The sequence below is a fragment of the Cinclus cinclus genome, chromosome 12 (assembly GCF_963662255.1).
Source record: "Cinclus cinclus chromosome 12, bCinCin1.1, whole genome shotgun sequence".
Classification (NCBI taxonomy): Eukaryota; Metazoa; Chordata; class Aves; order Passeriformes; family Cinclidae; genus Cinclus; species Cinclus cinclus.
This window is the reverse complement of record NC_085057.1, coordinates 15,053,533-15,077,259: the sequence shown is the minus strand read 5'-3', so window position 1 is coordinate 15,077,259 and position 23,727 is coordinate 15,053,533. Positions and strand designations below refer to the sequence as shown.

The window sequence follows — 23,727 nt, the reverse complement described above, 5'->3', positions numbered from 1 at the left end:
CCTAAAGGACTAGACAATGCAGCTATTTCTGGTTTTGAAACCACCAAGAGCATTCGAGGGTTCAAAGGTTAAGAACACTGCACACCTTATTTTGGTACAAAAACCCAGAGGCAGGATACAATGAAAGAGACTGTTTTGCCTTAAAGGCTGGGCTTAAGAAAACAGTATCCACTGTTATTACCCAAAAGCTAACAAGGATTGAAACCAGAATTTATTTATGCAGCTTACCACACACGATGATCACCACCATACTCTTTGCATGAAGCCAATAAAGAGGCAGGTGCCTAAGGAGAAGAAGTAACATCAGGAAGCTGTGAACTACTTAAGAGTTCAGTACACAGGAAAAGCAAAGTTAATGCTGGCTCATGCTTTTTAAAGCTGGTCAAGCCTTGCTGTACTCACAGGCAGCTTAACAGCCATGCTTTGAGGGCTCACAAATACTGTTTACTTTAGCTTGGCATTCAAGGCAGAAGAAGAATGAACTGTGCTGCTGACCTGAGAACAGATCCAACCTGTGACCCAGGTACTTCAGCACTCTACAAACTTTTACTGAATTAGTGTAACATGAAGCAAAATGGTAAAGGAGCCTGACAAAGACCAACTACACTGGCAGTAAAGGAAGAGACACCCCCAAGTCTTGCTGTCTTATTCCTTGAAGCCATGAATATGAAGAGTGCTTCCAATACCACAAATGAAATCTCAAAACAGAAGTTATCAGACAGGAGGATATTGAAGAAGACAAATTAAGGCCACTGCCTATTGGCAAGGAGAAGATTCTTCCACTCGGCCACCAAGAGAACTGCCTTTCAAAAACTGATACTGTGATATGATAAGACACAATTCTTACACTCAGCATCTAAATGGCTATTAAATGATATTATACAAGTACTGGGTAAACATCTCAAAGCCATAGTGGCAACAGTTCTCTACAACTCTGGTAAAACTTGGATTCTGCATTTAATTTGTAAGCTGGACCAAACCCCCTTGAATGAAATTTGGGGCTGCCTCCTTTTCCATTAAAATAGCTATAGATTACTAAAATAATCTAAGTTTAATATCAGAAAAAAAGTTTGCAAAAGCTTTTTAAAATACTATAATATAAACAGAAGTGTGGCAATTACCTGAATTTTACATCTGGAGTCTGGTATTTCAAAGCATCTCTGGGGAACTGTATGGTCTGTAGGAGTCAAACCACTGGATTGCAAAAGACTGCTGGCTAGGACTGTTTCTTCACAAATTATTTCTAGAACAAATACAAATGGCTCTTCAAATCACTGAATTAAAACAAAAATAAATACCTAATAGTAACTGCCAATCAAGTGCAATTAAAACTGTACCATCAAGATCTAATAATAAATCATTAAAGCTGAAAGGTATCTTCACACAACAGCCAGGACAAAAAAAAAAGCAGAATTTTAATTAAAGTAGTAACTGAAAGTTGCATTACTTTCTACAGCTTGTTTCTCAAAGTAACAACCAATTTCAATCTCAAATTCTGGTGTAAGCAATCTTCACACAATTCAATTTGAACAGAACTAGTTAGCTGCTAGGCTGGCAGAGCATTCTTCATGAACTTCGTAGCATACTCCCAGATTTCTGCAAACTTCAAATTAACAATATCTGTAATGTCTGTGTACAGCCTTCAACCAGACTGAGAAGCTCTGGTCTCTCAAATGCCAGCTATTACCTCACCTTATGTGGAACCTCTCTCAAGGGTTCAAAGCTGAATCATCAGTAAAAACGTATCATGAGTGAACACAAGGCAACATTCTCAAGGACATTTGAATTTTTGCCAGTTTGTTGTTCACAGCATTGAACTGACACAACAGAGCAAATCAATGTGCAGTATTGCCACTGAGTCCAGAAGCTGAAGTATTTAAATATGCAAATAATCAACAAAATTACAGTGTGGACATGTTTCTGGTTTGAGCATAAAAACTCCTGTAGGTATCTTTCCAGACTGATGGTAAAGTTCAGCAGATCATCATAAAGTTCACCAAGACATCTCATGGTCAGAGGAAACACAAAAGGTATTTATTACTTGAACAAAATACTGTGTTAGCAAGAAGGAAACTCAATTTGACAGGAAAACCAGAACAGGACAGCATTATTTTTGATTTTCTGTTTCCTATATAAATATTTAATCTTTTTCCATAAGCCATTTCCCAATGACATTTAGTATGAATAATATGTTACGGAAACAGATGGTGTCTAGAAAATGCAGAGAAAACAATTCATAGAAATAGCATATCAGGAAATTAATTACATTATTCATGACTTAAGGTCTAACAGTGAAATTAACTGCTTAGCATATTTCCATTTTTTAAAACAGATTTCTCAAAACTGGTGTTTTGAAAACAACCCTGAATAGTTAGATATGCAGCAAATAATCAATTTTTATTGTTGAAGCTGAGAAATAGCCTGCACAGTCCTCATTTTCCCTTTATTTATAACAGCCTTCCCCAAAATTCTACTGAAGGAATCTTAGGAAAAAGACTACAGTAAATAAACCTTTAACATTATACCACTCTATAGAAAGTCCTAAGTCCTTTAGAAAGATCTACATTTTCTTTTCTCCCAAGATTCTTTCGCTCTTTAACATTTACTGTAGTAGAAAAAAAATCTACTGATAAATAATTTAAATAGTCCCAGAGGCTGCTGACATGCATTTTTAGAGCAAGTCCTGTATAAAACTGCAGGTTGCTATATAATTACACAACTGAGACAGTTTGTCAAGTGTTTAATACTTTAAAGCAAGCATTGACTTGATTTTGGAAAAACTGGCATTTTTTTCTGCAGATGAAAAAATATCTAGAAGGGCTACAAAGGCAAAGTACATAAATAGCAACTAAATCTGCATCAAGGTGTCTGCCCCTTAAAAACAACTGCTATCAGAACAGTTTCATTTTTCTAGAGTGACCTAAGAAGCCTCTGCTGATTCTGCAGAAGTCATAGCAGTGGACTTTTTCCAAAGATCAAGCACCTCAGGGATGTTTCTCTCACTTACCCACCAATCCAGAGATTAATGGTAAGAGGAAGCTGTGCCACCCCAAGAAACTGAGAAGACAATCCCTGCTCTTTTAGATGGGTATGAAGTCTTCTCTCACTATGCATGTTATACTGCACTTTCCAATCAGACAAAAGCCAAAAACAGAAAGTATTTTTATCCTTTTTTCAAAGTCATAAGTGAATATTCATATGAAGTCAATCCTATGGGCTAAAGAGGAAAGTCAAGTCAATTCTCTAAGTTCCTAATGCAACAGGCATATTTATTTCAAACATAGATTAAAAAAAATCTTGAGGTGAGGTCAGCAGGTACTGTAGAGCACAACAGATGTGCTGAAATCACCAGCTCAGCCAGAACACTAATCCCACAGGTCTTTTCCTCATCTCCTTTATCTTCCACCTGGTGTGACAGAAATGCAGCTCTTGCAAAAAGCACTAATGGAACATATGCTGCTTGAGCTCACATTTTGCAGACCAAGAATGGGTAGAGAAGCAATTTTAAAATATGTCTCTGTATCCCACAGTTTTCCATTAAGGCATGACTCTAGACCTGGAAATGGCATCTAGTCCTCTGCAGGACGATGCAGTAAAAAGTCCTGTACCCAAACTCTCACTCCAGGCATTTACCACTGCTGGGAACTACAGGTCAGTTCTGCTGAGTCACATTCCATACACCTTTCATTTTCAAAGCCAATTTACAAGGTCTTTGTGCTTGTCTTTAAAGTCCTAAATCCATGCACATAATATTCATGTATATCAATGCAGCTCAGAGAAGCAGAACCAAGAGGCTCAGCCCAGCAGCACGATACATACATGATTACCTTGGCTGGAGCTGACAGGACGAGGCAGAGAGGGAGAGGAAGGACGAACAGTAAGAGAAGAACAGTTTGATTTGGAGCTGGCAGCAGTGAGCCTGGAGTCCTCACTGATCTAATAAAGAAAGTATGCAGCAATTAAAGGAAAAATCTAAATACACAGGACACATGAGATCCTGAACTAAAATAAGTCTACACAAGCTTTCTTAATTTTAGTAAAAAGAAAGTTAGTGCCAGCTTTTTTTTTTTTTTTTGTGGGGGTTGTCACCTCCTCTAAGTCTCAATTTTCACACTAGATGGAATTCCATTAAGAATTCTTTTAGAGAAGTCATTCTGTTCACTGACTAATCACTGCATTTATAGAATCAGCAGTTTCACAAATCAAAAGAATGAAAACAGGACTTCTGCACTGTAGGGACAGAACCTCTTATGTCCCTAAGTTGATTTCCAAACCAAGAATAACCAACTACACAACACACAGCCAGGTATGAGGGAAAGCGAGGAGAATTCAGATTTCTGCTTCTCTCCCACTGCTGAATACCCACAGGAAGAAAGTTTGGGGAAGTAATTTCAGTATTCTGTAATGCAAGCAGTAAAATCACAACTCTTCAATACTTCTATAAGATATAAAATATGGCTGTTAAGGACTGTGAATTCACTGTGTACACTATTAAGTAATTTTATCTTTTTCTCCCACTTCCTCTCTCCCAAGCCAGCCCAAAAAATGAAAGTCATATAACTGCAAAACTGCATTGAAAACTAAACAGGAAAAAGAGGCAACATTAAAAGTTCTTACCACATTATAACACAAAGTATAAACATTTTAATTCTATGGAAAATTTAGTGCATTCTGCTTACACCTAACTTGTAGAAATCATTTTGTGTGCTGCACGTTCTGCTTCTCTCACAGCACCAGACTCACCTTTTTATCAGAATTGCTGAGTTTGTACTTCACCTCCTTTGCTTTTTGAATAGCTTTTAGCACTTCCACTGTGTCTAGTTCCTTTTCTGTGGTAACAATGTTATCCAAACAAACCTAAAAAGAAAAAAGTTAAAATATCTAAAAGTACTGAAAACTAGACATTCTGCATTTTTTATTAATGGAACAATCAAAAATTACCACATCTCAAGGCAAACCACTTGGATCTTTGTAACCATTACACAGAAACAAGTATCACACTAGACCTTGAGATAACATCAATTTAATGCAAACTCAGCAAGGTTTGGTAAGTGTAACACACTTCCAGCACAAGAGTGTTTCAATATTAACAGACTGTTAGCCAGTGAGGGCAGGGTAAAATGCCATTTACAACCAGGAGCACAGCTGAGTAACATTAATGAGGTTTCATTCTTCAAACACCTTCTCCAGTATACACTAAAAACTCCTCAGGTTTTTAGAACAATTGCAGCACTTTGCCTCACCAGGCTGAAAAGGGGATTAGAAGAGCAGCACTGGGGCTCACCTCTGAAGCCCTGTCTCCAAACTGAGCGAGCACTTTGGTCCGGTAATCAGGGATGATGCTCAGTGGGTTGCTGGATAACATCACCTTTTCTAAGCACGGGAGGTTGCCGATGTTTTTTACTTCATCAATCTGAAAGTATTTGAATAAAACCATGAATTCATACTGGCAAAATGAAAATGAGCACATTTGAGCATAAAATGAGCATTTATCCCATAGATTAACACGTACAACAATCAGGAAAAATCACTACAGCCACTTTTATTTATTTGCAATTTAATCTACTAAAAGAAATGGCTTGTGAGCTAAAACACATTTTGACACCAAAAGTCAACAGTTACCTGTTCTATTTTGTTGCTGCTCAGATCCAAGTTGACCAATGAGTACAGTTTGTTAAGACCACACAGCCTTTCCAGCTGGTTTCCTGCTAAATTCAGAGTTTTGATGTTTCCAAGTTTTGTGTGAACACCTTCTAGTGATGTAAGTTTGTTGTAGGATAAGTCCAGGTGAACAAGGTTGTACAGATGCTAAAACAGCACAGAAAATTCACGTCATACACCAATTAGAACTGAATAAAGACACTATCTTATGGCTGGTTCATTTTATTGTGCAACACTTACTTTTCACAGGGGACACTATGTAGTGTGAAAGACATGACATGAAGCTGTTCATTGCAAAGATTAAAGCTTGTAGAAATTGAATTTCCTCCACTGCATTTTTCTTAACTCATGGATACAGCTTGCAGTGAATGAATTTAGTTAAGAACTAATTGTATGTCAATATTGGCAAAGAAATTAAAATATCCAGGAGCAGTAAAGAAATGCACCATTAAAAGAGTATTTGATGTTACAAAGAAGATATTTGGGCTTAAACTATCCTCCATGAAGATGAGTAACAAAATTCTGAAGCATGAAAACCTGTGTTCTAAGGTCTCAGGCAGTTGGGTTAAAAAAAAACCTTCAAATGCATCACTCACCTGTAAATTTTCTACCAGAGACACCCCATTGTGACTCAAATCCAAGAACTCAATCTTTGGAATTAATTTCTAGAAGGGAAAAAAAAAATACAAGCTGTCATCTAACGCAGTGTCTCTTCCCAGCTTTTGGCATTAAGAAAACAGAATGTTTTCTGACTTGGTGCAAAAAAAAGAGCTGATTCCTGCTCTTAAAAAAACCAGGTTGCTCTGAGAGGCACAGTTCAAGTTTTAATCTGAAACCAGGTTTCCTGCTGAAGACAAATAGTTATCCTAGTTTATCCCCACTAACTATAGATCAAATTCACTAATGATGCTTTGGTCTTATCAAACAGATAAAGCAGGGGATTTATGCTACACACAAACCTGGATAAAGACAGCAGTACCAAAACCCAGAACAAGTCAATTACTGATTGTACCAGCCAAGAACTACAAGGTCACACAAACTTGTAGAAAATGCACTTAGAAATCCTTTTACTGCTGGAGGTCTCAAACCTTGAACTTGATGCTGAACTCTGACATCAGTGTTTTGCATCTCCTTTATTTTGGTTGCAATCTCAGCATTGATTTGCCTTATTGTTAAGACCTGCACACAGACCTGAAGCATCTTAAATATACATCAAAAAATATCATGAACAACATAATCATGCTCCAAGTCTATGATGTCTGTTTGAGCTACACATGTAACTATTTCCTGCTTCACAAAAGTAGCTCAAGTAAAAAGCTGTGTTCATATTTTACCATGTTCTTGTGATGAATATTACTTTTTTTCTTAATATCTGATTTAAAAAACAAAATTCTAAAGTACTGACAAAGTACCCCAAGTTTTGTTTTCATGCACTTCATATTATTTGGATTTCAAGAAAGCTGCCAACAAGTCATAAGTTTTTAAGTATTCAGGAAGCTTCAGCCTTGATAACAGCTCCAAAGTCCAGCCATGAGGGGCTTTTTTCTTTTCTAATTGGCTCCTACGGCCAAGGCAAATGGTAAAAGCATGCTTCAAAAAGTGAGAATTCATGGAAATGTTGCCTACAGAACACAAAATGACAAAACTATTGTCCTTTAGCAAAGAAAATTAAGTTCTTATAGAACAAATATCCTATGCAATAACTTGGGTAGATAACCAACATAAAGTGCAATTGAAAATTCCCAGAAAAAGCAATAGAGCAAATCCAAAATCATTGCTGTGTATAAAATGCCACAGGTAAGTCATACTTTTTTCCACAAATTAAAAATATTTCTTACCACTGAGTCATCAATCTCAGAGATGCTATTGTGACTCATATCCAAGGTCGTTAAAGTTCTCCAGGTTGGGATAATTGCTGTCACTGGACAATTTGAATTGTCCAGTGCATCCTCTGGCTCCCACTGATCAAACTCAGAGGCCTCAGGTGCCAGGATTTCCTATTTAAGAGAAGGACACCAATATTTGGCTTACATCTTCATGGAAAGCTGATGGTTTTGGAAACTATCCCAACAATCTCAGCAACCAAGCATCAGCAGTGTCCCTGTGATGGGACACATCCAACACTTCCTTCACTGAAACTTGAGACTCTGTAAAGTTAAAAAACCCTTAGAGTTCCATGGTTTTAAAAACAGAACCTGAAATAGGCAGGACAGAAAACTCCATGGACTCCAAATGGATATTTCCCCATTGTGCATGCTGGGTTTGCATGTGCTTTGAACACTCCCCAGAAGTAGGAACTTGCTCTTACCTTCATTGATGTTGCTGAAAATCGAACACTTAGTGTGGCCAGAGCATGTTTTGATGAAGTCAGCCCTTTGATAAGCTTTCCTCCACAATGACTGATCTATTTTTAAAAAAAATCACATTACGAAGTCAGAGATATTAGGACAGAAAACTGAGACACAAAAGAGGCAGCTAAAAGCTTCAACAGCAGATTCTACAGCAATCTGCAAAGTAGTTACAGCACTCCCTTAAAATCTCCTGAGATTATTAGGTCAGAAATACTGACATTTGGCAAAGCTAAAGGAAGAAATTAGAGACGTAACTACAGAAAAGTGAAATTCAAACACATTTAAACAAAGCTTCTCCACTGACCTTCCACCTGTCCCATATATACAAGGTGAACTACCCAGGTGATTTAACAGCATTTCACTGTTACCAAACGGAGAGGAATCTCAAGCTATGAATCTACCTGCATTAATTTGGATATCAGATGATCAGATGCCATTTTTATCATTAGAAAAAAGAAATGCCTAAAGAGCGAGGACACTAATCTAACAATTTAACCCTCTAGTCAACTAAGTACACAGGCTAAATTTAAGATTACACAGTCTCTTTTTCTGTAGCTCAATTTGAAACATTACTGAAAACCTGCTACAGTGTTTGTCCATGTCTTTCTCTGTAGACAGTCACAGACATTGTGCAACCATGAGAGTTGGCACATTTGCTGGTGTATCACAGAAAACACACTCAACTGACAGAGCTCCTCCAATTCTTGAAAAAATTCTTCCCACATTACCACTGTTAATTTTTGGACAGTGTTTACTTTGGGATGAAATTCATCTAGTGCCAGTCAATTCAAAACTTTTCATGAACATGCAATTTTCAAAAGTCTTCAAGATCTAAAATCCTTTTTCCCCACACTCATGCTCACAGAAAAGCAGAAAATTAATACAATTCTGCAATATCCTCTCTGCTTTGTTAGACTCTCTCACTCTACAGCCCATTGTAGTTCCCTTCCCACATGAAAACCACAATAAATCACTGACTCCAGAAATACACTTCAGTTCTCAACCAACAACAATCTCGTATCAATGAGAATGGCATCCACGTACTAGAAAAAGTACAGCACCCACCAAAAGTACACAGAATACAGACTGTGTGACAAAACTGAATATTCTCTCTCTCTGGAAAGACCTGAAGTGGTCAAGAAGGTATTTCAAAAAAATACCCATTGAAAACTGCTAGAAACCCTGGTATTTACATTGCAAGCAGAGCAACAAAAAAAAATCTGCATATTATGAAGCAAGCAGCACTACACCCAAAAGTGCACTTTCACAAACAAATTTCATGTCAGGACATTTTCACACATATTTGACATACTTTCATTTTCCAAATAAAAAGTACTTTGTAATAAGGGATCCTACTAGAACCACTTCTTAGGTTTTTAAGGCAGTGGAAAGGTTTAATTCGAGTATAGGTTTTGTGTAAATACTGGAAATAGTTTGGTTTTTTTTCTTTTTTTTTTTTTTTTTTGGAAACACAGTGCAGGCTCTTCCAATTTAAATGTTGTGTCCTTATTTACAAAACTTATGAAAAAAACCCACTGTTTCATAAATCAAACGGTCCTCCTAAACCCTGCATTCCCCAATTCCAGCTGCAAATTAAAGCAAAGAATCACCAGTTCTGAAATATATGCAGCAGGCCTGGCATTTGCAGAGGACCTATGAATTTATAAGCAGTATCTCACAGCCCTACCTCTATTTGATGAAGTGATTTGAAAATAGACAAATCAAAAGGCAAAAGATGCTCCTGAATGTTACTGGTTCCAAAAGGTCCCCCTGTTCCAGTGACCTGGTATTTAAGACATTAAAGAACTGAGTTAGTGTACACAATCCAACTTGTTCACATTCCAGTCTTACACAGGCAATGGCCCAAGGGCAGTGGCTTGGAAAGACAGCCAAAGTTCCAACCCACTTTTCAAATATGTTATGATTCACAACATTTGCAGGTTAACTCTTCAGGAAAACAAATACTAGCTGTTCCAGCTAAGTGCTCTGAACTTGAAGTGCCACCTTGTGCTTGCATTCTGTAGCACATGGGGCATGCAAAAAGCAGTATCAGCAAGGCTGACCAAGGCTCCATTCTCAGCTGAAAATCAGAGTTACATTCACTGAAAACAACTTCCTTGAAACCTGTGAACCCTCCAAGTCAGCAATGTCTTTAATTCCACTATAAGGGATGAAGTCCAAGGCATTGGCAAGATGGGCTTGAAGAAAATAAGCATTACACTGATATGCATCAATAAAAATGCATCCGGTACTTCCATGTGACCAAAGGATTCTGGCCTCAGAGCATGTCAGCAGTGTAAAAAGCAAGTGGTTTCATTTATGTTTGCTGAGAATAGAATTTTGAGAGAAAACTCTAAGGGTTTTCTCTGGTTATCTCTATCTTACAAGCTCTGAATGTGCCCACTCACAAGCATTCAGAAGGGCTAGAAATTCTGCAGATGGCAATTTTTCTAAACAATAAGCTCTTCTCCAGCCAGAAAACTCTCCCTTGTGAAGATTCTATACAGACAGAGAATGACAAAAGCAACTGAGGAGCCCCAGGAACACCAGTATAGCTGTGGTTTTGCTTCCCCTGATCCACTACTTGATTTCAGCTCTGAACACACGACACACTTAAAAGGCAGCTCCTCATGCAACAAATGGGCTAAAATGAGTTTTTGAGTCATAGCAAGCAGAGTTAAAAAATTACTCAGGAAAAGTATAATTCACTTATTTGCTAGGAAAAAAAGAAGTCAAATTGTCTCCTGACAAAAACTATCTGCTCTGAGGCCATTTTACTTACATTTATTCTGAAATGGCATTTTAGCTAGAAATTCAGGGCCATCTATGAAACTGAGGAGCTTTTTAGGGTTTTAATTTTAAGTTTCAGATGCAGGCAGACAGTGAAAAGGGGGGACAAGGTTTATATAGATGCACATATACACATATATGCATATACGCTGGCCTACCCATAGTGCCTGAAAAGAAAGCAAGGTTGAAGAGGTCAATATTTATTTCTTTACCCATCCCTTCTGGCACCCAGCAAGATTCTGTGGCTGCATCTATACAGAGAGCACTGCTGAAAAGACACATCACACAGCAAACACTTTGGCTAGAAGGTTGGCAGCATAAACACCGATTTAACACTGAGCTCACCTTTAGATACTTGAGTCTACAAGTGAAATCCAGAATATGCCCTAGATCTGTTTTGGCATCTCCATTAGCACAGGTAGGTTTGCCCTGCAGCAGCTGCTGAGTGACAGCATACAACTGCAAGGGCCTGATGGTGAAGACTTCTCCAGCCATTAAGAGCTGCTCTCCTGAAAAACAGAGTACCTTAGGATCAAACACAATGCTGTAAGGGTTTACACAGGAATAAATGGTACATGGAAAATGTAATGATACAAATTTGTCATTTATACTCCAAGATGAAAATTGAGGTAACAAAATTTTTTTAATGCCAAAATAATTCAGGTGTTCAGGTGGGCACTCATCACAGAGGCCCAAAGTTTCTAAAGCAACTAATGGCAAATTTCCCTCAGTCTCAGGACTGGGATCAAAGTTCCTTTACAAAATGTAAGAGTAAAAAATCTTTTTCTGAAATATTTCTAAGTTAATAGCAGTTAGGTTTTTTTTTCTATTCAGAAAACACAGCACCTGCTATCTAAAATACAGACCTTGGATCTCTTGCTATGCTGCCTAAATGCAGAATTGTAGCAAACATGTTTTTTGGAAAGTATGGGGATCTTCTGCACACCAATACCAAAGCAAACACCCAGAACAGAAAATGCCTTATCTAATTATAACTTTACAGTCCCATTTAACAGTAGGAACAGCAGGAAGCAGCATATAAAAGCCTCTCTGAAGGCACCATAAGCTAGATGTAGGCTACAGCAGCTGGAGCACACACATGGAATGAATATCTTTCTTCCTTTTAGGGACACCAGTTTGACTTCATGAAAGCATCAGCTTTCATGATAAGCAGAGTTCTCAGAAATGCTCTGAGGACTAAAATTCCCTTCAGCTTCAGTGGGAGCAAGTCCAAGAGTCCAGCTGCACATACATTACTGGAAGGTTATGCTAATACACAGCAGTCAGTGACACATCAACAATTCTTGTATCAGTGAGACTGTAGTTAGAAAGCCAGCAAAGATTTCTTCACAAGCTTCCTTAAGATATTCCAAAATTCACTGAATGGACTCTGAGACAGCTTCACCTAAAGGTAACTTTCTGCCAGAAGAAACTGAAATGGCATTGCTGAAACATGCTTCACCTATCATGCCTACCATGCCTCGGCCTACTGGAATGATACAGTAACATCTTGTATGTCCTTCAAAACAAAAATAGCAGGGATTAATCCTTTCACATGCCTCCTGCTGTTAATGGAGCAGCTGGAGCTGTTGTAATTACAGTAAGAGCATTTCATTTTCATCTGCCAGCCTCCGAAAAGCACACCCTTAAATTAACTGGCCAAAAGGTCTCCTGTTTCCTGAATTCTAGCAGAATAATATTTAGATATGTAAAGTGATCTCTTGCATTTAATATAAAGCCAATCAGGACTCACTGACACAGACCAAGCTTCCTTACAGGTTACACTAAAACACACTGAGACAGAGAGCTTAGCAAAAGCTCCTGATCCTGTGACTACTGCCACATCCTATCCCTCAAAGACACAGACTAGGAGGCCCTTTTCAAAACATAAATTCACCAATTTCTTGTTTCCAACAGTGGCTGCAAGACTGCAGACTCACAAAATGCAGCTTGAGTTAAAGTGCAAGCAGCTAGAAAAAGACAAAGAAGGGGAGAAAAAGTATCAGAGTTGAATATGGAATATCAGATTGTCTGACGTAATATCATTGTCTGGAGGTAAAAATACCAAAGGTATGTGAATGCATGAACACAGAGGAAAACACTCCTGGATAAATACCTGAAAGTTCCTTACCTTTGTGAAAGAGCTCTTCAGCCAATGCAGCAGTGATCCCATTGATCTCCTGCAAACAATAAAACATTGCAATCAAGTGTTACTTACATACTTATGGATGCAATTTGTTAATTTGCACCTTTAGTGAAATATCCTTTTTTTTTTTTTGTGGTAGAGGACTAGTTTTTTCATAACTGAAATCAGGGGCGACTATTTTACACATTTCTTTGCAACTTGAAAATGCTTCATAAAAGTTACTTGAAGTTATTTTATTCCATATGATTTTCACTTCCAAGATGAAAGACAGATGAACCATATTTAAACAGCCCCATCCTGCACACATTAGAAAAGGGCAGCAGCAACTAGAGCAAGTTATTACCAGCCATCATTAGCCCAACTTGGAAGACAGCTGTTTTGAAGAAAATATTACAAGTGCAGTATTCTTTAAATTTTAACATCAAATGCTTCAAGCACTCAACGTTTCTTCAGACTATCACTAACACAGAGAAAGCTTTAGATCAACAGGTCTACAGAAAAGAAATAAACATAAAAAGTAGCTAGTCTTCTGGACTTAACTCTCCTATGGTCACTGCAAAGTAATGCAAGCCCCTCCTATTCTTATGATCCCTCTTCCCCTTCCTGGACCCACGCAGGTGCTCAATCTCCATTCCTGGCACTGACAGCCACAGGATGAAAGGCTGAAAACTCACAGTGCAGGGATCCGTACTTTCTAAACCTGTAGGTGCACAAAGATCAGTATGAGTATTTCCCACCTGGGAACACCTCTCTCCACAAAAAGCAAATGCTCTGTGCAAGTTCAGAAATAGTTTTGAGCATTTTCAACAGTTCCCTTTCAAAGGCCCACAAAAAGAATAAAGTAAAATTGTTTGTGAGGGTGAAGCTTCCCCTAGACAAACATCTCATTTTAAGGTAGCTGCAAAGTATAAACAGATATTATGGATCATCACCACATGAATATTTCACGAGTTTACTTTGCTGACAAATACCTCATGATTCATAAGAGGGAATACATCCACAGGACATCTGCAGCAGACAGCTCAGCTCATTTGATGAGGCAAGGATTTTAGAACATCACATTCTTAGTGCAACTGAAACCCCATTCACTGAGGATGAACAAAGCCCCTACGCCACAGTTTTGAGAACAACAAGCTCCAAGCTGTATTCCAAACAAAATTAAACAATTCTGATTCACATTTGAATAAGCCAATTACACTCATCTGGCAAGCACAGACTTAATTGAAAACTCTACTCTGTATCTCTTTTGTCATCTGGGACACAGAGCCAAAATGTTTTTTCTACATTTATAACTGGAACAAGATTATGACTTAGACTGTTCAGCGATTAGCAAGTAAAAAAAAAAAAAAAAGAACTCTATTCCTCTGTCAGATGTACAAGAGACTTCTGTCTCAGCTGTAACTACTTAAATGCATCACACCCACAGAGGTCCACTGTTTGCAGGTGTCTCTGAACAGCAGTTTGTGGGTACTCAATGCCTTTCCTGCAAAACCTTCTACATATAAGTTAACAAGCCTAATCTTCTAAGATGACAAAGATCGTGCAACAAAATAAGCACTCCCACATCACTGCAGAAATCCTTTACAATGTCAAAGTAACAACTAAGTTCTACATTGCTGTCACATGCAACAGTTTCTCTTTGCTAGGCTGTACCCAAGAACAACTGAAGGCTTTAAAGTGAGTTTAATTTATCTATGGCTGGCATTTCTACTGCAATCAGTTCTATTAAACTGGGAAATGAAATTAAATAATCCTCATTGGAAATACTACAAAAAATAATAGACAAAAATATTGCAGCTTTCCTACATAAATTAATGAGGCAATATCAGGGATTACAATGGCTCCAGGACGTACATGGGTTGTCTGGTAATGAAGACATTTTAAAAGATCAAAGTTCTGCAGAAAGGTAATTTTTTCCAGTAGAACTACTGTGGCAAATATTTAGTTTTTTTCCTGAATAATTAACACTTTTTTGGTAAATATTTAAAAGTATTCTAAAGTTCCAAGCAAAAAAACCAATTTACTACTAAGTGAGAGCCCCCTAAAGCAAAGAAATGCAGATTAAGCAACATCTTTGCTTTTAATATCCAAGAGCAGTTTAGAAACAGGGAAACACTCATATCCAAATACTGCTAGCTCTTTGGAAAAGCAAAAAAAAAGATTACATTACAAGAGGGAAAAAATAGTCCATCTCAGAAATAAGTCAGGGGCTAGGAAGAACTTCTGGCTGCATAGAAACCATGTGGAAGTTGCAACACAGACTTTAATGAAAGAGATATCATTTATAAGACAGAGCAGGCACAGAACAGAAAAATGATGCAATTTGTTGGTGATCCCTGGAATTTTGGTCTATTTGAACAGAATATTCCCTACATTGTCAGACATTTTAAATATATTTAAAACCCCAAATCCATTTCAGATGGCTTGCAAGTTACAAATCTGTTTCTACTGTTTTTATCTAAGAAATTCTGAAGTCTCACCAGGATAATTATGTTTATGTAACATAACTAAAACAGGCTTTCCTTTGTTGCTAAAACTTCATTAACAGCCAATGGATCACTTGTGACTAATTTCTGAAGCTTTTCTACAAAACCATGAAGGGCCTTCTCAAAACATCCCACCCCAAAGCAGTTACTGCTCCTTCTTTCCATTCAGTTCTCCAAGTGCTTTTTCCTCTTTCTGAAATTCATTCCCCCCTTTACAACATAATGCCATACTGCAAAAAAATAAAAAGGGCCTAATTATACACAAGAGATGAACAAATTGCAATCTGAACATGAAATCGAGTAATTGCTTTTTGCTTCAAGTATCCTTTACGGTAACATTCTGTCTGCTGGAGCTATTTCTCCAAAGGCCACTCCATCATTGTGCTTCCACAGAGAAGCATCATTTTTCTTCATTTGGGCTACTGGAAACTGTTTCAGTGTGAACCACAGCTCCAACCATTAGCCACTAAGTAGGGGGTATGGATCCATTATGCAACCTTCATTTGAGAGCCAGCACTTTTGACTTCAGCCTAACCAGTTCAGCCTCGCATTTATTCACAGCTTCCAACTCTCCTGCCAGCACTTATTTTCTCTTCTTAAGAGTCCCTGCCCACACTACTTCCTAGTACAGCATCTACTGCAATAAAAAGTGATGTCAAAAAATCTTAAAAATCTTTTTTAACATTTTTCACAATACAACAAAACAACTATTTTAGCAAATTAAGGAAGATTCTACAGAATTCTCTCCAAGTCAGAGAACTGGGGAAAGACACTCAAGTCCCTATTCAGACACTAAAAACATAGCTTACATATAAATGAAAGTGTAGGAAGTGTGACAAAACTTTTGGTGCAGTAACAGGGAACTTGAGCAGCAGAGTTTGCAGGTAGATCTCCAGTTCCTTTTGTCTTTTCTCCACAAGGCTCTTGGAATTTTTTCCAATGATCTTCTTTGGAGGTAACAGATTTTTATCTATTTTCTTCTCTGAAACAAGCTGAAAGACAAAGACCAGAGTTAATACCTGACACACCATCTGAACTTGCACAAAAGATGCAATGGAACACATTAAATGCATGTTGCCTGATCCTGAGAAGATCCAAAAATAAAATTACTTCAGTAAATTTAGCTACTGCCTTCAAAGTATTAGGTATTTTCAGAAAGAACATTTTGTCATGGAATGATCAGATTTAATAACAGTGGCTGCTCAAAGAATCACTCACAGTACCAGGGTAGAATGTAACAAATGTGATAAAACAACAAAATAACCAGTGCATTTTTGAGAAAGCAAAAGGCTCTCAAAGTAGACTTTTCCTCATTTTTGTTTGTTTTTTATCATCACCACTGGTTGGTAACTATCCCATGCTACTTTGAGAACATTTTTATCATCTACCCTGATGAGACTTTGGTCACCAAATCAGCTGATCATAAACATCCTTCTTAGCAAAAGGTTCAATGACTGCAGCCTGGACTCTCCTCTCTGACACAGCTTCCACCCAATGCTGAAGTTGTCCAGATCAACCTTCCCCAGTACATAAGGGGACTGTAACAGGGGCAATAATAACATTCTCATAAAAATGACTAGTCTGCAGTTCAGATGGGATGTGTAAACCATTCTGTAGAACAGAACTACAAGAACTGCACATGGTTTTGTAAGAGATCAAGGTCACAATTTTAACATTCTTACCTTTTCATGCAGGTCATGGAAATCACTGTAACGATGTTTGACTGTCCATTGATGATTGCCAACACTGACCTGAATAATGTACACCTGAAAGGACAAAATTCAAGTAAGTAAAATTCACTGCAAAACACTTGCCTTAAAGAGAAGCTGTGAGACCTGCTGGTTGATGGAGCACTGTAAGGTGGGTCTATATTCTGCAAGAAACAGAGCTAAGGAAATGCTAACCCCAGCTCTGAGGTGACTTTGCTGATATGGGATGCCTGATCTCACTCATGAAGCTACTCCACAATAAGAACATGCAGATACCTCAGTGTAAAACAATGGCTTTCATTTTTGCAACTCAAAGGTTAATAACCAAGGGTTCTAAGACACTTCTTTTTCTGAAGGTTTCTGCTAACTGAAGTTGGTATTCATACTACCCACAAACCTGAGACAGCAGCATCCCTTCTTCCACCTACCAAGTTCCACAATGGGCAGAGGAACTTGGCAAGCATCCTGCTGTCACTTCAGTTAAGCAGAAATCTGGAGCTTAACCCTTGAGAAAACTGAACAAATACTTTGGTTGGGTGGATGACATTTTATTCCTTTTAGGGTAAAGCACACAAGACATCTTCCTGTAGAGTTACTGTGCCTAAAGCATCACTACAAATATGTAAAGCAACCCAACATCTCCTAATAGAAAACTAAGTATTTTTAGCCATACATGTACCAAACAAAGATTTTCATTCTAGGTGACTTTCTGGATTGAACAGTACTGGTTTTGCATACCTTAAAATATGCCAGAAACAAGCTGTCCCGAAGACATTTTAAAGGTACAATATAAAACACAAACAGAAAACAAACAAGGCTCTGCAAAACCAGTTCCACAGCTACTGGAATACAACAAATTAAATAAACTATATTATCCAATCCAACAGTATTCTTTGGGGAAAACACCAACTTGTAATCAAATCCTGAAAGCATTTAATACAGTTGAGAACTTGCTTACTACCACAGATCACCCAGAGCTGACTCATCGCTGCTGTGAGGATGATACACATCTAGTTGCTAAACCCACTTGAGAAAACAAAAAGCATCAACAGTTTCAATCTGTTACATAAAAGACCAGTTTTCACTTGCTGCAAGTACAGAGCAGCACAGTGTCAAACATTAAATAGAATACCACCTGCATTTTGGAAGATGAACTATAGTTCATGCCAATTTTAGTTTTGTAAGCCTCTGACACTGGCTCACTGAACAAAACCCAAGCCCTAGAGAGAACCAAACCAAGATGTCTGACTAGTGCATGCAGTGGGTGACACGTCAGGGCTGGGATGGGCACTGAAAACACAGAAGGATGCCCACACAGAATTATGGACTCAATTAAGGCCTGTGGCTGCTTTCCTGTCACATTCAGTTGGGAAACGGTAGATTAGGATTAATCACTGTGCACTGCTGACAAACCAGAACAGGAATAACACCAGCATTCAAAAGCATCTCATAACCCTAAGGAAAGCAAGGAGACACTCAAAGAAATTAAACTTTGAAGTAAAGAAGTACTACATTCATAAGCCATAATAAAAATACCAGTTCTCTTGAAAAGATGACTGTGTTAAACTATAGCAGAGCAAGCAGCACATCTAAACGCAATGCACATTGAGCACACAGGGCATGGAACCTCAGATTGGACACTGCAAACTCAGTAACTTCACATATCCCAACTGAGAACTCACCAGCTGAGCAAGGAAACCCTCCTCTCTGCATAAAACACTGAGTAAATTTGCAATAAAGATTTAATATCCTTTTGCTGAAATGGCAAGCACTGACCACTTCTAGAAACACAGCATTCAGTGAAATGAAGAGTCTGGTTGGGAAAGTACCTGTTCAAGTGAGTGTTTGCATGCCCTGATACAATCCCTTAAATTAAGTCTTTAAAAAGCTGTAGCATTTCCCATCTAGAAGGCAGCCAGAGCAGGCAGAACACATTCATCACCCAAACAGCATCAGTATGCAGACACAGCAACTGATTTCATATCAATCCACAAGCTGTCATTATCTTGAAGAATAAATACATAAATGCAATATGCTGATGTGCATATTATGACTTGTCTTAATCTAGAAACAAATCACTTTAAAGCAAACAATCCCCTTTGATATCTCACTGTTTTAGGCACTTAAGTTCATCATCAACAAATTTTGAGTGCACTAATACAACAAGGGTGACAGCTTAAGGTTCTCCAAAGGCTGCTTGTCACACCAAGCACTAAAGGAATACAGGGATAAATGATTACATCCTCACACTGCACTTTCTTGCAGACATAAATAAAAACACCACCTGAAATCCCCACCCATTCCTACACCACAAACTGCACTTCTATTAAGCTAAAACATAAAACCCTTCACGTTCACAGGATTTCCTCTTCCACCTGTCTCTACCAATCCCTTCTACAAAAACTTTTGTCCATATTTCCATAAATCAGTTATTTTAGTTACATTCTACTTTGTAAAGTTTGGCATATTTGCAGTGCTGTAAGTTCTTTGTTCTTTGCAGTCAAGAGCACATATCAAATAGCATCCCTTCATCTTCCTAAATACTGAGGGGTGAAAGACCTACTAAACATTTTTAAACCAGCTATTAAATGAACAACAGCGATTCCAGACTGCTGACTTCCTATAAACAGTACAAAAACCTGCCCACCTTGTTTTACATGGAGAACTTGCATTTCTACAGTGTGTCTCATCCCACTGCACATGCTTCGGTACTGTAAGAAGAAAAACAATCCAAGACTTAAATGACAGAGCTCTCCACAGGAAGCCTAGAACACAGGAGTGACTAGATCCAGTAAGTCCCAAATTCCAGAGCAGTGATGCAGCCACATCTCCTCCCTGCCTCATCAAGCAGTTTACAACCATTCAAGGAAGCAATAGTATTTTCCTTCAATATCAAAATTAGTGTTTACATTAAAAAGACAGGAAAAGCAGGAAGGCAATTTTAGGCCAAACAAATGCATAGCATAAAAAAAAATGAAGCACTGACAGCCTTGAGGCCTTCTACTCAAAACCAGTCTTCAGTCAGCATCAGCTGGACCAGCACACCCAGGAGAAACACCCTGAAGAAACGCTCATGCCTTACTAACCCAGCAGAAAACACATCAACCAGTGCAGGATTTCTTCCTGCTGCATTTATGCATACCTTGCCTTTCCTTCTAAAAACTCCCAACAAGAATCACCTTTTTGAAAGTACCTTCAACAGCACATGGATCTGTGGGCATCCCTGATATATTATACAGGATCTAATATCACAACTCCCAAATGGATGCCACTACAGTCCCCTTCTAATGAGACTGAGCTCTGAAATACAGAGTACAACAGGAAGCTCATATGCCACAAGGAAAACAACTCTTGAAAAAAACAAGATGTAAATAGGATCACTGCCACATGAACACATGGTAATGGATAAAGATGCAGTTTGGTACAGCTGTATTTCCTTTCTTACCTTTACCAAATCTGACTTTTATACCTTTTAACAGCCTCTGTCCTGGTGCAGGTCTTTGTTGTGTCCTTAAGGACTAAACTAATTATGAACACTAAACACGTGCTATTTTTTTCAAAAACTGTTTGGCCCATGATGAATTTTGTAAAACTTCTGCTTTCATTTTGATCTATTCCCACATTTCTAATGCCTTGGGCCTGTCATAAAAGCTGACAGCTGCCTTGGAGTCCTGCTAACAGCTTCAGGAGGTTTGCACACAGGCAAGCTTAGTGCCAACATGCTTTCAAAAATTCAGCAAGAGAATCAAAGTAGGACCAAATACTGGTAAAACTTGTCTTTTATACACTGTACTTTTAAAGTTCTCAAGAAAAATGGCATTAAAGTAGCATGGTATTTCCATAACCACTAAAGAAAAAAATCAGGTCTTGAAAAAATAAGCTTCCTAGGGCTTAGCTGCAGCAGCTTGAAAATGTCATCCTCAACTATCAGCTGATCAGATGAACACTACCTGCAGAGTTACACACCTGAACTCAGCTCAGTCTACAACATTAAAGGCATTACCAAAAAAAGGGTGGCCTTACCACAGCACTTGTTTGCAGGCTGAAGCAGCAAAGGAGCTCCTGTTTCACCTCCTGCACCATAACTTCCAGAGGGATAAGGGGGCAGAGGACACTGACATTTTGTCAACTGAATGCACTTGATTTTGTCATTCACAGGTATTGCATAATACTGACAGAAATTCTCAATAACAGCACTGCTGAGTCTTGTTTCACATCTGGCATGGAAGTTTCCAGTCCCCAAGCCACAGATCTCACTGTGTCTCTTGGTTGAGGGTTGAACCACATCCCACCTCAACAGCAGTGGTACCATTTCTGAGAATACACATCATGCAGCTAAGAGAATGAGCTTAGGCACTCCTCAAAAATTAATTTCAAGCTTGTAGCCAACTCCTTCACAGAATGCTCCATACTCTTTGCTTGTAAATATGGCAACTCACCACCTGAAAGTCATTCCCACAATCGTGTTTCAAGGCTCATCATCTGAAAAGCTCTTCATGTGCCACTGCTGTGTAAACCTCTGTCCTATTAACAGCTCAGAAACCGCTCTCCTGTTGCTCTTTTCCCTGGATACCTTTACAGAGGCAGGAGCATGAAGTATTACTTGTATCCATCACACAACTTTCCAAATACTGTCTTTCTAAACCACTGCTCCCCTCTCCCTTTTCTTTCACACAATAGGAAGCCTGATGTCATCCGTGTGCATTCTACCAAAAAAAGATCTTTCAATTCACACTAAAAGGCAGGAGGAGAAAACACTTTTTAGTTATATAACTAAAGGGTGGTGTGCTCGAGACGTTTTCTGTCTGCAATTATACTGAGGTTTGTTTTAGGATGAGCTTCTTCCTGAAAAACAGACCAATTAACTCTTGGTAGAATGCGACCAGATTAAAAAACAAGTTATATATCAATAGCTTCATTCCTTCCCCAAAATAAAACACAGCTGGCTTTTTTTTTTTTTTTGGAGTGGCAAGTGACAAGCTGTCTATCCCAAATCATCTGATTTCCTCTGCAAATAAGATCAGAGGATTTTTTAATTATACTTCCACGAGAAGTAAAGATTTCCTGCTTTGCTTAGCCCAGATTTGGAAGCTCTGTTTACTCGGCAGCACTCTTCCACAAACACACGCACATACACATAGATGTGGATGTGGAACACGACATCTGCTCACGGAGCCTCCGCCTCTCCCAAAGGACCGAGGCTACGCGGAGCTCGGGGCCGCTTTTCCCGGCTGAGCCCCGCTCCCACGCGGCTCCCTTCCCCGAAGCCCCGAGGAAATTTAAGCCAAATATCTCGCTTCGTCCTCAGCGCGGTCACAGCCCCGGAGGCAGCCGGCACCGAACCCGGCCTCACCCGCTCCCATCCCCGCTGGCCGCACGTCCCGCACGGCCTCCCCGCTCCGCACCGTGTACGTCTCCACCAGCTCGGAGCCTAGGACTCGGGCTTCCCGCGGGGGCTCCTCGCCATCCTCGCCTCCCGTCGCCGCAGCCTCCATGTCGCCGGGAGGAGTGCCGGGGCTCAGCCGCTCAGGCCGCCACGGCTCCCCCGCGGCCGCCGCCGCCCGCACCCGCCGCCCGCCCGCTCCGCACTGCCGCCGCCGCCATCTTGGCTCGACCCCGTGAGGGCGCGGCGCGCTCCGCCCGAGCCGCTTTATGGGCACCTGGGGGCGGGGCTCCGGGCGAGGGGGCGGGGTTTTTAGAGGGAGGGGCTGCATGGGGCGGTGCTTGAGGCTGTCGGGGCGGGGCTGCAGCCGAAGGGGGCGGGGGTTAGGCCGTTAGAACGCGCATGCGCTCGTTGTGCTGGGGGGGGCGTTGCGCAGTGCGGTGCGGCGCGATGGAATGGAATCCAATGGGATAGAATCCCGTCCGATGGAATCCAATGGGATAGAATCCCGTCCAGTGGAATCCAATGGGATAGAATCCCATCTGATGGAATCCAGTGGGATAGAATCCTGTCCGATGGAATCCAATGGGATAGAATCCCGTCTGATGGAATCCAGTGGGGTAGAATCCAATCCGATGGAATCCCATGGGATAGAATCCAGTCTGATGTGATCCAATGGAATCCAATGGGATAGAAGCCAGTCCAATTTGATCCAGTGGAATCCGATGAAATAGAATCCAATTCAATACAACCCAATGGAATCCAATGAAACAGAATCCAGTCCAATGCAATCCAGTGGAATAGAATCCAATCCAATGCAATCCTATGGAATCAAACTGAATAGAATCCAATCCAATGCAGTCCAATTCAATACAGTGTAATGCAATGCAATCCTATGAATCCAACCCAACCCAATCCAGTGCAATCCAGAGGGATGCAATCCCTGGAGTGCAGAGCTGCCGAGGGCTGAGTCCCCTCCCAGTGCTGTGGCTGTGACTGCCCCAGCTGCTGGCAGCCTGAGGTGCATGTCTGTGGCCATCAAGGACACTGGACACTGTCACTCTGGGCTGAGGTGCCACCACAGTGGTTCTGTGACTGAGCTGTCTGGTGCCACCCCAAAAACAGCTGAGGAGCTGGGCTGCTGGGCCAGACCTCAGGAATGAGCCCAGAGTGAACTTGGGGTGTTGTTTGGGGTGATTTA

General features: G+C 39.7%; 1 protein-coding gene across 9 annotated transcripts in view; it reads right to left on the bottom strand.

Annotated features, from left to right (window-relative positions):
* The window catches only part of NISCH (nischarin), a 29,235-nt gene extending 6,564 nt beyond the window's left edge, over positions 1 to 22,671 (bottom strand). For 6 of the 9 annotated variants that reach the window (XR_009933554.1, XM_062500423.1, XM_062500426.1 and 3 more), the window contains exons 1-15: positions 22,549 to 22,671; positions 17,117 to 17,200; positions 16,244 to 16,426; positions 12,934 to 12,982; positions 11,148 to 11,311; positions 9,700 to 9,795; positions 7,970 to 8,065; positions 7,500 to 7,658; positions 6,258 to 6,326; positions 5,623 to 5,808; positions 5,285 to 5,413; positions 4,744 to 4,857; positions 3,828 to 3,936; positions 1,122 to 1,243; positions 229 to 284 (exon numbers count right to left, since the gene is read on the bottom strand). Coding sequence is in view for 8 of the 9 variants with exons in the window: in XM_062500423.1 (XP_062356407.1) it covers positions 229 to 284; positions 1,122 to 1,243; positions 3,828 to 3,936; positions 4,744 to 4,857; positions 5,285 to 5,413; positions 5,623 to 5,808; positions 6,258 to 6,326; positions 7,500 to 7,658; positions 7,970 to 8,065; positions 9,700 to 9,795; positions 11,148 to 11,311; positions 12,934 to 12,982; positions 16,244 to 16,426; positions 17,117 to 17,200; positions 22,549 to 22,638 (1,706 nt within the window). In the remaining variant the exon portion in view is untranslated. Of the gene's footprint in view, positions 1 to 228; positions 285 to 1,120; positions 1,244 to 3,819; positions 3,937 to 4,743; positions 4,858 to 5,284; positions 5,414 to 5,622; positions 5,809 to 6,257; positions 6,327 to 7,499; positions 7,659 to 7,969; positions 8,066 to 9,699; positions 9,796 to 11,147; positions 11,312 to 12,933; positions 12,983 to 16,243; positions 16,427 to 17,116; positions 17,201 to 22,548 lie in introns of those variants that run through there. The other 3 variants (XM_062500425.1, XM_062500430.1, XM_062500428.1) reach the window with 3 other exon arrangements.
* Positions 22,672 to 23,727: the final 1,056 nt, after the last annotated feature.